This window comes from Eurytemora carolleeae, unplaced genomic scaffold (assembly GCF_000591075.1).
Source record: "Eurytemora carolleeae unplaced genomic scaffold, Eaff_2.0 scaffold863, whole genome shotgun sequence".
Taxonomy (NCBI): Eukaryota; Metazoa; Arthropoda; class Copepoda; order Calanoida; family Temoridae; genus Eurytemora; species Eurytemora carolleeae.
The window spans coordinates 78,551-96,938 of record NW_019396787.1 but is presented as its reverse complement, the minus strand read 5'-3'; the positions used below and the strand labels follow the sequence as shown (position 1 = coordinate 96,938).

The 18,388-nt window shown below is 31.8% G+C and overlaps 1 protein-coding gene across 6 annotated transcripts; it reads left to right on the top strand.

Moving 5' to 3' along the window:
* The first annotated feature begins 80 nt into the window (after positions 1-80).
* LOC111708697 (epsin-1) lies at positions 81-17,666 on the top strand. Of its 6 annotated transcripts, none has more exons than XM_023482156.1 (19): positions 81-329; positions 600-646; positions 732-1,695; positions 2,013-2,087; positions 2,503-2,556; positions 3,610-3,682; positions 3,886-3,979; positions 5,641-5,697; positions 5,963-6,062; positions 6,267-6,546; positions 6,625-6,765; positions 7,030-7,104; positions 8,732-8,802; positions 9,159-9,257; positions 10,768-10,824; positions 12,360-12,386; positions 14,944-15,000; positions 15,861-15,924; positions 16,673-17,666. In XM_023482156.1, exons 3-18 carry the CDS (start codon positions 1,540-1,542, stop codon positions 15,921-15,923), a joined length of 1,479 nt encoding a protein of 492 aa, XP_023337924.1. In that variant the 5' UTR covers positions 81-329; positions 600-646; positions 732-1,539; the 3' UTR covers position 15,924; positions 16,673-17,666. The 6 variants fall into 6 exon arrangements, with proteins under 6 accessions (XP_023337924.1, XP_023337922.1, XP_023337923.1 ...); XM_023482154.1 differs by having other exon boundaries at positions 5,620-5,697; XM_023482155.1 differs by having other exon boundaries at positions 5,617-5,697; positions 5,963-6,053.
* The last annotated feature ends 722 nt before the right edge of the window (positions 17,667-18,388 follow it).

Genomic DNA, 18,388 nt, shown 5'->3' with positions numbered 1-18,388 from the left:
GGGGGGGGGGGTCCAAAAATCTTATACTTGGACGGATCCCAAATGCCTTTGATCTTTCTCCTAAAACTTTTTAAATAACATTGAATGAATTATTTTCAGATTTCTTATCGGAAAATTTTATTTAATAATCTCGCATTGAAGATAAGAGATTATTATTTACAAGTGAAACTTGAGAAGGATTGCAATAAACTTGGTGTTAAGCTGAGAACACCTCAAAAGGGGTTTTTGAAAAAGACTGTTCAAGGGGGTTCATTAAAATGGCCGCAACGAGTATCGCGGGATTGAGAAGAAATATAAAAAATGTTGCTCACAATTACACCGACGCTCAGGTTACTATATTTTTGTTAATAACTTAGTAAACAGTGAAAAACATATTTTGTTGAAAATTATCCCGTTATATAAATATTATTTGTTGTAAAATGTTTGTTTTTCTGAATTTTTGGGTAAACATTTCAGTTTGCGTCCGATTGTTTATGTTTCCCCTTTTGATATAAAATAATAATGTTACCTCTAACCATTAACCCTCCCCTAATTACGTTTTTGAGCCTTAAAGTTAAATTAATCTATTGTGTAAATATAATAATACAATCCATTTGTAGGTTAAGGTTCGGGCAGCAACCAGCAATGATCCATGGGGTCCCTCCAGGTATCTTTTATTTATTTCTTTGATTTTATTTCAAATATTATAAAAATTGTAAATTCTTANAGATCATTTTATTGTTTGTTTCTAGCACACAGATGGCTGAGATAGCAGATTTGACCTACAACGTGATCGCATTCTCTGAGATCATACAGAGATCATTTTATTGTTTGTTTCTAGCACACAGATGGCTGAGATAGCAGATTTGACCTACAACGTGATCGCATTCTCTGAGATCATACAGAGATCATTTTATTGTTTGTTTCTAGCACACAGATGGCTGAGATAGCAGATTTGACCTACAACGTGATCGCATTCTCTGAGATCATACAGAGATCATTTTATTGTTTGTTTCTAGCACACAGATGGCTGAGATAGCAGATTTGACCTACAACGTGATCGCATTCTCTGAGATCATACAGAGATCATTTTATTGTTTGTTTCTAGCACACAGATGGCTGAGATAGCAGATTTGACCTACAACGTGATCGCATTCTCTGAGATCATACAGAGATCATTTTATTGTTTGTTTCTAGCACACAGATGGCTGAGATAGCAGATTTGACCTACAACGTGATCGCATTCTCTGAGATCATACAGAGATCATTTTATTGTTTGTTTCTAGCACACAGATGGCTGAGATAGCAGATTTGACCTACAACGTGATCGCATTCTCTGAGATCATACAGAGATCATTTTATTGTTTGTTTCTAGCACACAGATGGCTGAGATAGCAGATTTGACCTACAACGTGATCGCATTCTCTGAGATCATACAGAGATCATTTTATTGTTTGTTTCTAGCACACAGATGGCTGAGATAGCAGATTTGACCTACAACGTGATCGCATTCTCTGAGATCATACAGAGATCATTTTATTGTTTGTTTCTAGCACACAGATGGCTGAGATAGCAGATTTGACCTACAACGTGATCGCATTCTCTGAGATCATGCAGATGGTCTGGAAGAGGATTAACGACAGTGGCAAGAATTGGAGACATGTTTACAAAGCTCTAGTTCTTCTGGAATATTTGATTAAAACTGGGAGCGAGAAGGTAAATTATTTGACTAACGGTGGTTTGTCTATTAAAAAATGCCGACAATTATTATTTTTGGAAATGCGCCAATTTTAACAGATAAATCCATAAACACTTTTGTTTGTTAATGAATGAAAATGGCGACTTTAAGAGCTTTGAATTTAAAGCTGAAATTGTTAGCCGATGAGGGGGCCCAAAGCACCCTAACAAAAACTTTTTTATTAAAAAATTAATTTTTGGTTGCATTATGGTTGGACATTTAACTTAAAACAATATGACAATCAAAAGTAATAAACTTATTTTGTTACATATAAATATAGTATATATATATCTAGGTTGCCCAGCAATGTAAAGAAAATCTGTTCTCTATTCAAACTCTAAAAGATTTTCAGTTTATAGAAGAAAACAAGGAAATTAACAAATATAAAACATTTTATCGAAATACAGGATAGTTGAAATTTTCAAATAAAGCACTGTTACGTTAGATAAACAGTTTCTGGAAATTCAAGTTTTTCATGAATTCTATAAATACTCAACTGTCACGCTTCATTAATTCTACTCAAAGCCTGGAAAAAGTCTAACGTAACATTTAAAGCACAGTAAATATTATAAAATATTTTTAGAGGAAAAATGAAATTTTGGCTAAAAAGTACTAGAAATGGTAAAAACAACATGCTTTTTGATGTAGATTTTAGAATTTTTTTCCAACACATCGAACTTCACTTAAAACCTTTCTTAATATTAAGAATTATACACACTTTACATGGTTCATTGTTTACTAAATAAAATTCATACTAAAATATATGTTAATCTGATGATGAACAGGATCAAGGGTTAAATGTAAGAGAAAAGGCAAAATCAATGGTTGCCCTATTAAAGGTAATGGGTCAAGGTCAAATTTAATGTCAAAGTCTTTTTGTTGACTGGTATAGATTAACATAGGAGGAAAATGATAAAATATCAAATTTAAAATTCGGTGAAGGGGATGGACAAAACCTGTGTACTGTGTAGAGTAAATAAAGCAGGTGTTAGTTCCACATTTTATTGAAAATATATTTCGGTCTGGGTTGAACCTCGTCAAATCTAACGATATAGTAACCATTACAATCGATAGTAAAAAATGTTTAAAAACCACAAGAAAATAAACAAATGAAAAATATTATTTTAAAAAATGGACCTTTAAATGGACAAAATGGAAACGAATTCAGGTTATGTTATAAAAAAAGATAATTTGCAAATATTGACTTTTTAAAGAACGTTATAAGACAATTATTATTCCTTGAGATTGTTTCTATCATGAAGATTAAAAACAAACTGTTAATATGTACGAGTATAAAGTGGTGGTGGGGGTCGATCTAATTAAGGAACTTTAACGTAAATCAGGGGGCGGGGGAGGGGGGTCGGCTTGTTTAAGTAGGGGTATTTAAACCTTTTAAAGAATTGGACATAAAAAACTCTTTTTTTAAAAACGTACTGAATTACAGTTAACAATTAATTAAAACTATTTTTTTCTGTTCATTCCTCTGAGTTTAGTCATAAAATCTCTGATGTATTAAGATTCTCGTACTTCAAGTAAACTTCCCCAAACTTTCCCCAGTACGCTAATTTTTAGATGGTAGAGTTTATGTCCAGGAAGGTTAGAATGTTCTCCTGTATGCTGGTTTGTATGGAGATTTCTAATGTAACCAATATGTTCTCTCACTCTTTCATCTAAAGATCTTGTTGTCTGTCCTATGTACTGTGTATTTTACACTTCTTACATCAAATTTAGGTCAAGGTGTGATCAACGATTTTTGAAGAAAGTGTATTTGCGTGATTTCTGTCAATATGTTAAGGTCAAAAGAGGCTTAGATTGAGGTTATGGTATAAGGTCATGGCCAAGATCGAGGTCAAACAGGACATCTCCAAAAATCTTGATTTTTTGGATTTCAGGATGATGAAAGATTGAAGAATGAAAGAGTTCGTGCTCTTAAAGCCAAAGAAAGATTTGCGCAGTCTACTGCAGGTAGATAATATCCTACCAGGGGAAAGATTTCCCCCTTGTTTTATGCCCGGGGGTTTTTAAAAATTAATTGGGGGAAATTAAGGATTTTGTTAAGCAAAAAGTATTCAAGTAAAGTATAATAATGTTTAGAGATGTATCATTATTATAACGCAAATTAGAAGAATCTTTGTTTTTTAGAAATTTTTTTTTATACATTTTTCAAGGTATTGGGTCTGATACAGCATTTATGGGAGATATGCACTCTCCAATGGACCATCATCGAGACGATATTCCTAGATCAGAAATAGAACTCGCCAGGTTGGTCAAACTATAAATTGTTTTGGGTACAGATCCAACAGTACACTGTACAAGTCCAATTGTAAACTACAAGTCCAACTGTACACTGTACAAGTCCAACTGTACACTGTACAAGTCCAACTGTACACTGTACAAGTCCAACTGTACACTGTACAAGTCCAACTGTACACTGTACACTGTACTAGTCCACTTGTGCAGGTCCAACCAATTGGTCCTAAAGAAAAGATTTCTCTCTTCACATACTGAAATTTTCTCGTATATCTTTGCTAAATTTATCAAACTAAGAAGTCTGCAAGATCAGACAGTTAGATTAGAATTAACAAAGATTTACACCTTTAGTTTGCAAAGATATAGGAAGTTGAAAATTAGAGATTGAGCACAGTTTCAGTTCTTACAATTATTCCCCCTTTCAAAGAAGTTTTGAAAATTAATTTTTTTACCATGCAGATATTGTTGGGTTTACATTGATTTAAAAACAAGTAACAGAATTGAACAGTCCTATTCAGTTCAGATTGACACCTACACTCATTGAGATAACTTTAATTTCTTATTGGTCCCTGATCATATACATTTCGTAATTATAAATATTTTCTTGAATATCTCTCACCTATATATTTTTATTCCTAAATGTTAGTTTTTTGGGAAAATGAAAAATTTGTGATACAGTATCCCCATAAGTCTCAAGAATAACTGAAAATGCATAATGCATTCTCCGTATTTACTTTTGACTGACTAGCTCTGGAATAGTCGTATTTGGTGAAATGCACTTTTTTCATTAAAATTTATCTTGCACCTTGGTGAAAGTGGTGAAACTTCACTTTATTAAAATGATAAAATGTACTCTTCTGGATTCAGCAAATAAAGATTATCTCATGTCGGATACGCTGAGATTCAACTGAAATTACGTATACTGTCCCTTTTGTATTTTTAAACGAAAAATTCCTGTTCAACAGTCGGCCCCTTCAACTTGAAGTTTTTACGGGATTTATCATTCTTGTGAAATATGTAAACTAAAATATACCATGTTTTTTTTTGGTCTTTTAAAGTTATACAGCCTTAAAACACTAGAATAGTGGATGTTTTTTTTATGTGTTTTAGATATTAGAAATTATATCAGAATATTTATTTTGTTGTATTTTAAATAATTGATGGTAAAGGCGATCGAACTAAATACAATAGCAATATATAATTTTATATATTGCATGTATATTCGATCGAACTAAATACAATAGCAATATATAATTTTATATATTGCATGTATATTCGATCGAACTAAATACAATAGCAATATATAATTTTATATATTGCATGTATATTCGATCTGCTTTAAACCGTTTTTTTTTAAATCACAAATTGTGCTGAAAAGACAGAAGTAATATAACTAAAGAGTTCCGAATATGAATTTTTTACATACTATTATGACGTATCTCAAGAACTTGTTTTATTTTAATGTAATTGTAAACAAACACCTGTCTTCTATCTTTGTTATTTGTTTACAATAAAACTAGTTTCTCTCTTTAGTTCTATTACTTTTCATTTTTTTGTTTTGTTTTTATCTCATTCTTTGTGGCGCCAGTTTCGGTGGTTGGGACAATTAAAAGTTCTGTATAATGAACTGACCCTCTACCTTATACTAGTAGCCACCAACTAGATGACCTTAGGCCTCAGACAAGTGGCGAGGAGGAACTACAGCTTCAGCTGGCTCTAGCTATGTCAAGGTACCGTTTAAACATATTCAGGTTTCCAATATTAAAATATTTTTAAGATATTTTTGTGTTTTATCTTACTAATGCCTTTTTATTTTTTTCCTTAAAATAAATCAAGCTAGCCATTTTTGTTCCTTCTAAATATTTTAATTTTTTCTAATGGTTAGGTTTAGGATTTCAATTTCCCTTTAGGGCCTAAACTTGGTTCAAAATTCGACTCACTCCAAAAAACTTGAAATTTAAAAATGTCCAGATTCGATTACCATCCTCTATTTAGAGAGGAGGCTGAGACCGAGGAATCTAAGAAGAAGAGTGATGACATGAGGCTGGTTCTCGCTATTCAGAAGAGCAAGGAGGAGGCGGACAAGGTTCCAGGGGTATAATCTTTCACCTTTTTTTAACCCTTCCATTCCCTCCAGTCTCCCTCCTCCCCTTCCCTCTAGCCTCCTCCCACTCCCTCTAGCCTCCTCCCCTTCCCTCTAGCCTCCTCCCCCTCCCCTCTCTGATGTGTGAGGGGGGGGGAGAAAGAATATGTATTTCTGATGAAAATATTACAACAAATATAATTTTCTATTTTCTAGAATGAGAAGAAAAATGCACTAGACGACCTGGTAGATCTTAACTTCGGAAATCCAGCCCCACCACAGCGGACAGCCGCTTCTAGGGATCCTTGGTCTCCTCAAGGCGGCGGAGCAAATGATCCCTGGGGCGGAGCTTCTGCTGCAGTTCCGGCGGATCCTTGGGGCGGAGGAGCTCCAGCTCTAGACGCTCCTGCTGCTTTGTCAGTTTTAGATGCTCCTGTTTCTAGAGGTGTAAACCAGGATCCCTGGGGAGCACCTGCCCCCGCCCCCCAGCCACAGGGTAGGTTTCAGATCTTTGTTTATTTATCCCTCTTACGGAATTATTAAAAGATCAGAGCTGTAATGACGTAAATTTTAGTTTTGGCTGATCCTTGGGGTGCCCCTGCCCCTTCAGTGTCCCCCCAGCCATGGGGAGGCCCTGCTCCCACCGCCTCCCCCCAACCTTGGGGAGGTTCTAACAATACATCTCCAGCAAAACAGGATATATTCTCACAACCAGGTCATTATACTCTTATTTTTTAAAGTTCATTCTTTCAATCTTTTCTTCATTTCTATGTTCATTCGTATACTAATATACGGGTTCAAATATATTGCACTTGAAATGCTTATCAAAATATTAATTTTATATCAGTAATGTATGGCTTCCTACCTAGTTCATTATTAATCAATATTTAAAACAAAAATAATAAAAACACAAAACTTTGGATTGTGAATAAACTTGTATTGAATAGTTTAAAATACACAAATTATGAAAAAAAATTAGGCGGAAATTTGGAATTGTTGACTGGAGTTGGGTTTAATGGATCTCAGGCTCACAGCCCTTCCAAAATCAGTCAAGGTGGGGGTGGAGACTGTTAGTGTGGGCGGTCCTTAGTGGGCGGTCCTTGTTAGTGTGGGTGGTCCTTAGTTAGTGTAGGCGGTCATTAGTGGGCAGTTTCTAGTTTATGTTTGGGGATATATATTTTCTAGCTAAATCCCCTTGTTCCCCTCTCTTAAAAAATTATATTTTTCTTCCAACTTATTTTTCTATTTAAGGAATTTTCTTTTAAACTTTTGATTGATTTTTGAGGATAATAAAGCTCCGAAAACAATTTATGAAAAAAATATATATTCCCTCTTATTAAGTGTGATGTTAAATGTTGTAAGTCCCACTTGCTTTTGTAAATTTTATGAAAAGTAAGGATTGAAATGTAATAAAAGAGACGGGTGAAACAGGAAACTACGGAACACTTTTTCATAAAAATGCACAAATACATTTTTCACCAGTCTTTTTTCTTTTAACAATTTAAAATTTAAAAAAAGTTTTAAGCGAACCATTGGTTTTTTATTACATATCACACACATACGACTTGTGATACTCAATAACATTTTTGGGGAAAAAATTAAAGATCGCCTTTTTTAATTATCTTTGTTATTTTAATTCTAATTTGCTTCTGTATTTTTTGCTGGTGCAAACAGGATTTGGTATTTTCGATGCAAACATTTCCATTGAAAAGATATAAACTCTTACTTTTTAAACTGTCTGCCAACTCAGCTGGTTTTAGCGTCAGTGAGAATCAAGTTTACAGTATGGCTCAAAAGCACAAATTAGCTTAGTCAAACCCTTTGATTGTCATCACTGGAAAGCAACATGAAATGTGGCGCGATTATATTAACCCCTTCTACGCGATTTTATTGACAGCCTTATGCATGAGGGAGACAGGGGGTAGTGTAATCGCGCTACAATTTTTTTTAAAATACACAACTTTGTATTTCATGTTTTTATATGATGACTAAAAGGTTTTAAAATAGTGGTTTTTTTAGACATGCCTTAATCTTGAATGGGTGTAGATTTAGTTTATGTGTTAGTTGTGCTTTAAGTTTGTTTATTTATTTACTTCGAAGCTTATTTTATGTTTTTTTGTAACGTGTAAATGTAGCTAAATTTGTCCACCTTTTACAAAACATTTAAAAATATTTTATAATCGAATGTACGGTGGATAAAACCCGTAGTTTTCCTTTTTTACGGAAAAAATGTATCAAAAAGGTTTTAAATGTTGTAGGTAGATTTTATACATATTGTTTTAAGATCCTAATTTTTTTATTTTATTTTTGTTAAATGAATGTTTATTATTAATTGTTTACTTTTTTAAATTATTGTTTTAGTTATTAAGCTATAGTTGTCTTGAAGATTTTTTTTGTAGTTTAAGATATGTAATAGAAGGGTTTTGCAATGCAATATACTGATTACAGATTCCTTTATAAAAAGCTGGTTTTTTGGTATGCAACAATTTTCATTTAATCCCGCCGGGATATTTTCATTGAAAGATACTTTGAAAATCCGCAAAATCCGCAAACCCTCGGGTTTATCATTGAATCCCCTCTTTAAAAAGGAATGTCATTTACTCTCAGACAAATTAGAATCAATGGAAATTTGTCTGAGAGTAAATGATACATTTACATAAATAACAGTTTAAATGTTCCAGCTGGAAACCCTTGGGACCTCGCTGGTTTAGATCCAATGGGAGGAGGAATAGATTTACTTTCCACACAGCAGGTAGATCCTTAATTAAAGGGGTTAAAATTAATCGATTAAAGAAGTATTTCCCCCGATTTTTTTTTGGGTTTTTCCCATTATTTACCACCATGCCCCTTAGGGTTAAAAAAAATTTTGAATAATGTCTTTTGGGGGTATTTTAGGAAAATAATAGTTGAGATATTGAAATATGTACTTATTGCTTTTTAAACCCCTTTCATATTTTTGTGTCTTTTTTAGATGGGGTGTTTTGCACAGTATAAAAGCCATTTTTCATTGATCCAAAACAACAAAAATGTCGTCTTTATTGCACGACTAGTGAATGCTGGTGTCATTTTAACTTATTCAACTCTCACATGATATTTTTTAAATTTCAGAATGGATCTGGAATGTACACTGGAGCTAAACCGAAGAAAGGAGTTGAAAGTTTACTTGGTGAACATTCGAATCTAGTCAATCTAGACAATTTAGTCAAGGTAATTAAACAAACTATTCGAATCTAGACAATTTAGTCAAGGAAATTAAACAAACTATTCGAGTCTAGTCAATCTAGACAATTTAGTCAAGGTAATTAAACAAACTATTCGAGTCTAGTCAATCTAGACAATTTAGTCAAGGTAATTAAACAAACTATTCGAATCTAGTCAATCTAGACAATTTAGTCAAGGTAATTAAACAAACTATTCGAATCTGGTCAATCTAGACAATTTAGTCAAGGTTATTAAACAAACTATTGGAATCTGGTCAACTTAGACAATTTAGTCAAGGTAATTAAACAAACTATTCGAATCTAGTTAATCTAGACAATTTGGTCAAGTGGTCAATCTAGACAATTCAGTTAATGTAATTAAACAAACTTTTTGAATTGAGTTTTTCTGGACAATTTAGTCATGTTAATCAAACAATTTATTGGAATCTGGTCAATTTTGATAATATAGTCAAGGTTATTAAACAAACTTTTTGAATCAAGTCAATCTAGACAATTAAGTCAAGTTAATTAACTATTAAATTGTAAAAACTGAACTGGTCTAGAAATATTTATACATATTTGAGCATTAATGCATAAAATTCAGGTTGGATAGTTAATTGGTTCAAAAAATAAATCCCACTTTACTAATAAGTAATAGAACTGAGAGAGGGAAATTTTAAGTGAGTGGGAATCAAACGATAAATAACTTTAATCGTTGTCTACCAAAGCTTTTTATCTCTTTTTTTTTTGTTGTTTTTTGAGAATTGTATATTAATATATTAATAACTAGCTGAAGTTCCTGGCGTTGCCCGTGGAATTTTAAAACTTAAAAAAATATTAATGGTAAAAAATTCTATATTTGGAAAAAAAAAATTTTTACCTTTTGTTACACCCAGGGCACCCTCGTGTTCCCTCAAAAAATTTCAGCCTATTTGGTCAAGCCGTTTGACCAGCTATAGCTAACATGCATATAAATAAATATGAGCGAAGAGCTTTATTATTTTGAGATATTACTTTAAAGATTTATTCAAACTTAGATATACATACATTTTACAGTGCTTAGGATCCATTTAATTTTTATGCGGATCCGGGTTCTGGATCTGCACTGGAAAAAAATGGATCCGGATCCAGGTTATTTCTTTATAGTTTTCTGAATTATTTTAACAACGCAGAATTTTCAAATTTGTTGTCTTATTTTTTCACTTATTTTTATGCTAAAACTTGATGAACCATTCAAAAATCAGGAAATTTTTACAATATCTTTTTACAATAGTTCAGATTTGGGGTTGAGAATAAACATTTTTTTTCTTCATTTTTTGGTTGATATTTTGCCCCTTAGATTCGAATCCATGGATCTGCATATTTTCGCTGATCTGGATCCGGATCCAGGAAGCCAAAATATTGCGGATCCAATGGATCCGGATCTTAAGCACTTCATACATATATTATTAATGGTGTAGTTTAAGTTTGTTAAAAATATGTGTTTTAAGTATAGCTGAATTATATGTTTTTTTCAGGCCAAACCTGCGGCTTTAGCAAGAAACCCATTTGCCGAGCAACCAAACCCTTTCCAGGTGGGGTTAAATTTCCATGTAAATAATGAATGCATGATTTACAGCAGTACTCTTTTAGCCTTTGACTTTTTATTGAGTACAGAGATCTCCGTGTGTGAATCTCTTGAATTCCTGTAAAGCCCGATGTACGATGCGTTCAGAGCTGATCCGTTACTTGTGTCCCCTGAAATTACTGAAAATTGAACATAAGGAGACTTCATGGAAAATACATATTTTTTGTCCCTTTAAGAAAGTTTGGTCCGACAAACCTTATTAGTCAAAAGGTGTTAAGGGAACTGTTGTAAATCGGACACATCAGAGGGCTAGAGACCCTAGCAATTTTTTTAATGAATACTTCTCGCTATTCTTGACATTCGATCTCGCGTTAGGTGTCCACTGTCCATCAATCAATTTAGTTGGGAGGTCTTACCATTATTAAATTGAACAATTCAGTGGGAAATATATAATATTTATTTTTTGAATAATGAAAAAAACGACTGATTCTTAAAAGAAATACATTAAGTTTGGGTCACACAGTTTTAAAAAGAAGAAAAAATGTCAGTTCAATTAAAACAAAAAGGTTATGGTCCTTGAAACCATTTTCAATCTTGTTATTTGAAGATTAATATAAAAGGTAATGAATATATTGTGTAAGTATAGTGCGTATTCTGTGTTTTTAGAACTTCTTAAGTATTTCCCCCAAAAACCAATTTCCTTAAAATCGAATTCATTCGAGATGTCTATTGTCTAGTGTAAAAACGCACTTATTTGAAGGAAATTGGTTTTTCTTTAAATAGTTATTGTTTACTTTTTTCTAGAATCTTAATTTTTTTTTCGTTTTTAGAAATAACGTTCGTAGAAATTTAGGACTGTTTGGTGTTTTATTCTTCATCGATTTTTTTAGTTGCTTTCTGCAGGGGTATATAGTGTTGAAAAAATGTCCAAAAATTCACTAATTTGCACAAATTTTTTTGGTTGGGAGCACATAATTGATTAAAAAAAAGCTTATATAGATATTAAATACTTCTAAATATACACCCCTGTTACTGATTGCATTAATGTACTTTTACATGCACATTTGATATTGGGAGCACTGTATAGATATGAAAATATTTTTTTTAACAAATAGAAACTTTCAATATAACGTCAAATGTTACTACATTTTGTCTACATACTAAAGCCTGAAATCCATTTAACATAAATATTGAAAGAATCATAGTTATTTAGTTAAAATATTGTATTTCACGGTAACAAGAATGAGCACCAAATCTAGTCCCCATTCTGTTGAACTCATAACAGACTCGGAACTCGTTTGTTCCAAAATCTTTCAGATTTTCATCAACTTTATTAACATTTTAAAATCGATTAAAAATGGACTAAAACTACAACAGTAAAAGTAATCAATAGAGTAATGTTTTTCAAGAGATATGTATTTCTTAGTGTAAGAACATAAAAACTCGGATTATCATTTTTAAAATAGATTGTCCAATAGTTAGATCATTAAATGCTAAAAATAATTTAGCTAGTATTCATTAAAATAACAATAATAATTTTAGGCTGGAGAACAGCCAAATCCTTTTCAGGTATTTTTGGTTTAATGGAATTGTTCATCTCTGAGAAAATCCACAGAACCATCGCGTTTTTTTGGCGCAATAATTATTTTGACATATTGTATTGATTATTCCGGCCCTTATGAACATTTTTGAGCGTTATACTTAATTCCAGAAGTTGGTAATAAAGTGTATTTTCTAATAGGTGATCAGTCCCTTAAAATTTTTGTTTTTATTTTTTAATCTGCTTTAAAATTTCTGGGTGGTAGATTTGATCAGTTGATTTAAACGAAATGTTTAAGAAAATGGGGCCATTGAGATGTATTGAATTAACTTTGCGCTCAAAGTTGAAAATTCTGGGTCATCCTGCATTGTGTTAAAAAGCTGCCTTTTCCCCCCACATATGTAAGACCAAACCCCCCCCCCCACACACACACACACAAACTTAAAATTTAATCAATTTCCCTCAAAATTAGCATGTTAGGAGGGGTTTTTCTAATAAATATATAACCCTTGAATGACTGAAAATAAATGAAAGACCTCAGACTTTAATATTTCAAATTGTCCAATTCAGAAATCTGGTGGATTACATTAAATTGGTCAAACAATTATTTTATCAAGAAAAAAATGGGACTTTCTAATTAACCTTAAATGATGTACTCCTCGAATAAACATTTTTTTGTGAAAATTAAATGTGGTTAATTTCCATTTTCATGGAGGGAGACGGGGGACTGATGTTTTAAGACATTTTTCTATAAACTATTGCATTATAACACTGAACTCTGGGAAAAGAATAAATTTGAAAGTTGAGGTTGGTTTTAAAATTTTTGTCTGTTTCTGAACCCAATCACAAAATGTAACACATGGAAAAAATAACCGTTATATCTAAGTTTGAAATAAAAAAGTGAATAAATTAAAATACTCGTCACACTTAAAATACAAATTAACCATGCTTAAAAGTGTTGCATGAAAATTGTGCATGTTTTTATCACTAACATTTTGCTTTGCTTTGCATAATATCAATAATTGGTCCAAAAGATCTTATTTGAAATGTGTTTTTTTTATTAACAAAACTGAGATTTTCTTAATTAACAAAAAGCAGATTTTTTAAATTATCAAAACGGAGATTTTTTATATTAACAAAACGGAGATTTTTTTATTAACAAACGGTGATTTTTTATATTAACAAACGGAGATTTTTTATATTAACAAAACGGAGATTTTTTGTATTAACAAGCGGAGATTTTTTATATTAACAAATGGAGATTTTTATATTAACAAGCGGAGATTTTTTATATTAGCAAACGGAGATTTTTTAAATTAACAAAACGGAGATTTTCTATATTAACATAACGCAGATTTTTTATATTAACAAAACGGAGATTTTTTATATTAACAAAACGGAGATTTTAAGAATCTTGCGTTGTTAATAAATGAAGCTTTAAGAACTGAACGTTGCAGTTTTTGGAAAAGATTAGAAAATTACTCTACACCTTTAATTACTGAATTGATACTTTGCATTTAATTCGAATACGAGGTCAACATAATATTTTTATTATCTGAAAAATGAGATTGTACAATTCATTATCATTTTACTTAGAACGGGCGGGGGTTTGGAATAATCGTATTGTTGCAGTTTAAAAATATAATACTGAACTAATTAAGTTAACTTTTAAACAATAAAAATCTGAAAAAAAGTTTCGTATTTTAACTTTTCTTTTGAAATTAATTTTCCATTCAAAAACTTTTTTTAAATACATTTTCTGATTTAAAGATGTCTTCCTACCCTTTACGTTTTGTTAATTTAAATTACTACAAAAGCAAAACAAATAACAATCAAAACTTCTATCTTTACATTTTTTCTCGTGCTGTTACTCATACGATTGATAGTATTTCTGATAGCTTTTTGGTTGCTTATGTAGTAATTTAAAATTTATAATTGGACCGAATGCAAGACCTAAATTCTTTCTACATACGTACTCCATACCACAAAAGACTGGTAACAGTCTTCTCTTAGAAATCATGTTTTTTGAGTCACTAAGTATTTAATTTCATTCTCTGTACCCTACAATGAAATAGGAAAACTATAACGCGCAAACAATGATTGTCTTCATTTTTAACGTAATGCAGATGTAATTTACATGAAAGTTTACTTTATCGCTTAAATGATTCAGCAAATTGTATTTTTTTACACTTAATCAAATTGATACTTCTCAAAACTTTTTATGCCAAGAAATATGTACATCAGAATTCCTCCCAAAATTTGAGAAGACTGCAATACTTAAACTGCTTCCTGGTGTAGATATTGCTTGGCCTCCGCCATGCAGGCAATATTTGAAGCTGCCTCCTATTCTATTTAACCGGTGCAGTGCATGACAAAAATAATTAAATATAAATCAGGTCTCCTCCCAAAATTTGAGAAGGCTGCAATATTTAGCTGTTCCCTGGTGTAGATATTTCTTGGCATGTCCGCTTGCATGGCAATATTTGAAGCTGCTTGCTCATTTTTTACTCAATGCATGATCAGGGACAGATAGAATTAATTATTTCTTTTTTTTAATGAAAGCTTTCAAAATATTTGATTTTTTAGGCGGCAGCAGCCCCCCGACCCACCATTAATCAGCTGAGAACAGGCGGACAACCACAGGTAGATAAAATTGTGATTATAGACGTAGTTTTAAGTGACCCTCCATAGTATGTCCGATTCAACAAGGTGATATTAAAAGATTTGATTGATGAAGAAATAATGAGAACTTATTTTAAATCGTGGGTTCTCTATAAAAGTGACTCGGATTTCGGCTAATGAAGCAATTGACGTAATTGTCAGAATTATTCACTATATCAAACTACCAATGAACACCAGTTTGTTTAACCGATTTCATTGTTAACTTTGTCGACGGCCAGTTCTCTGTAATTAATAGTGATTACATTAATAGATAAGTCAATATATGAAATGAATGAATAAAAGGATATTAACATAATACGAGAATGAATAGACGAATTTATTATTTATAGATAAATAAATAAAAAGATGAATAAATTATGATAAGAAAGGATGAATAGAAAATTCATAGATAATAAATTGATAATTATAAATGAATTAATAAGTGAGTGAATAAATTAACAAATTATTAATGTACAAATGAATAAATAAATGATTAAATTACCAAATGATTAATATATAAATGAAGAAAAGACGAAGTGATAATGAATGAATGATGAATGAATGAATAAATAATAGAAGGATGAATAAGGAATTATTAGATAATTAATAGATACATGAATAGAGAAATTAATGAAAAAATAATTATATGAATAATTAAATGAATAATTAAATGAATAATTAAATGAAGGATTAAATGAAAAAATAAATGAATAAATAAATGAATAATTAAATAATAAATAAGAAAAGATGAATAGATAATTCATAGATAATAAATAGATAATTATTAATGAATGAATAAGTGAGTGAATAAATTAACAAATTATTAATGTACAAACGAATAGATGAATGGAGGATCTGGTGGATGGCCGGAGAGTGGGCAGACTGACATAAACCCCTTTTTCTAAGGTATATCTCCAAACATAACAAACTAAAAAATATAGAAAAACTGCATTTAGCAATCAATAAACATCAAGTGTTACATTACATTTTTTGGTTGTTTGGTAATATGAGGGGGGGGGGTACTTCTTGAAGTTATTTTTACAACATTATTTCGCTCAAATTTTTTACTGATCTTGAGGCTAAAATTTTTGATTGATATATAACTCAGCTACATAGAACTTGATTTTAAAATGTTTAACTGTTTAACATCAACTGTTATCAAAGGATTAAATTTAATTCGGTGATACAAGGGAACTATACAAGATATAATAAGGAAATCTGAGCCCGCGATTAAAAATTCGGGAAAATAAGCTGTCATTGAGACTAATTTAAGACTCGACCTTTCGGATTCAAGATGAAACTGATTTTTCACAGAGTTGAGTTTCTGTTTAGTATCGTATTTGGCGGATTTTCATAGTTGGAATTGGCGGATTCGAGGGATTTTATTATAATAAGACTCAACATTGAGACTAATTCTCCACTAAAACCAACCAAGGGCTGTTTTATTTTTATTGGGTCTGACACCCTAAGTCAAGCCAATGGGTCTAAAAAATTAAGATTCGAGCCGAAGCTTTAAATCGCGGGCTCTGGGACAGAAAGGGGTTCAGCAGTGTCCGACAAATTATAAGAAAACACCATGGTCGATAAAGAACCGACTGAGCTCGTTCTGAACAGATTAAAGATATACGTTTAACTTAAGGTTACTTTTTTGAAGGCTGGTCTGAACGAGAGAGAGAGGACCGATGTTTTCCCGGAGTAGTTTAGTACATAATCATAGTACACAACCAGTTATGTACGTTATATGTACACAATTCACACAGTACACGACTGGAAGGATTCAGTTTTCAATTCTCGGTGTTCCAAATTTAATTTGAATTTGATTTAATTGTTCTCGAGTTTAAATTGATCTGAAAGTTTCAATTTCAAGCTTGCGATGGTCTTAGATTTTTTGAAATCACATTAAATTAGTTTAAAATACTTTTTTTTCAACAAACTGATATTATTTGACCTAGAGAGAAACTCGTCAGAACGGTCGTAGGATTATTATTCTCATTCAAAATTTCAGAAATTGGTGAAATTTTCAATATCGTCTGAAATGTCAAAAAAAGGAATTATTTGAATTTTTTCCGATCTTTGACATTGAACATATTTTTGTAAATAGTAATATTTTAGTATTTATATTATCTTCCTATGTAGCTGTTTATTTACCCGCGATTGTGGCAGTACGTCTAAACAGGATGTATTTGTCAACAATTCTTACTCACTCATTTCATGTTTACTTATTTACTGTTTACTAATATTGTCAAATCAGTTTCCTTGAAAATATCTCATTCGGTTTTAGATTGGCTTCCTGTCGGAAATATGAAAACTCAATTCATGTTTGTGATTGGTCAGAATTGTTGTGTCCGGCCAATTAGAGAACCGGATTTAGTTTTTTTCCGTGAACGGTCCAAGCCTTCCAAGTTCTGAAACACTAAGATTTTAAACAGTGTTGTGTCGCGAATGAATTGTATTTAATTATGCTAAAAATGTTGGAAAAAGAAGTTTCCGTGAAGATGACGGAAACCTTCTGAAAGTTGGAAATATAAAGGCAATAATATCCAATCTACTTTCAACATTTTCACACTCATTTAATCGGATAGTTTAATCTTAAATGGCCGCTTGAACTAAGTTTTGGTGACGGGTAATTGGATTGCCCCCCCCCCCTTAATTATTTATGTGATATGATATAATTATTTAGCGAGTTTGTCCCTAACAAATGTTTTATTCGTTTAATATTTTCTTCTCGTGACTAGTGAATATGCTTTATATATATGTAAAGGTCAAGCATTTGTGAATTTTTTATGAATAAATGACAGAAGTATTTTGTTGTTTACCTAATATAACATTTTCTTTCAAGAACTGTCCGACTTAATTGTTTGTGTTCAAAAGTTTTTTTTTTAATAATATTGTTTTTGATTTTTTTGCCAAGTCTTAAAGGTGTGCAACAAAATTGAGTCGTGAAATTTAGTTAGTTATTGCTTTTTGTATATTAATGCATTTCGAGTTAAATTATTTTTGACTATTTTCCTCTTAAACTCATTTGATGTCCTCAAACAAAATTGGGGGAGGAGAGGGCAAGGAAATAAACTTCCGTTTTTGCTAGCTTTTTTCCCGTGTAGGTCTAAGTTCTTCTGAAGATAATAAATTGTCGACATTCACAGTTTATTTTAGGTAGCTGCCAAACTCGATACATTATACACGTGAATGCCGCATTAAATTATAAGAGATAGATTAGTATATATTTTAGGGTAAGGTTAGGTTTAGACACTTTCTTGGCCGCGCGCTGCGGCTATGACTGGCTAGGGGCTGAGCGCCGCGGTCTGACCTGGCTTTCTCTCTGTCTTACAATTCATTGCAGCATTGACGAGTAACGCAGATTGGCCGCTGC

Coding starts and splice junctions, on each gene's coding strand:
- LOC111708697 (XM_023482153.1), top strand. CDS start 1,540: ATGGCTGAGATAGCAGATTTGACCTACAACGTGATCGCATTCTCTGAG. Junction 2,557..3,609: donor CAATGGTTGCCCTATTAAAG/GTAATGGGTCAA, acceptor TTTGGATTTCAG/GATGATGAAAGATTGAAGAA. Junction 7,105..8,731: donor CCCTTCCAAAATCAGTCAAG/GTGGGGGTGGAG, acceptor TAAATGTTCCAG/CTGGAAACCCTTGGGACCTC.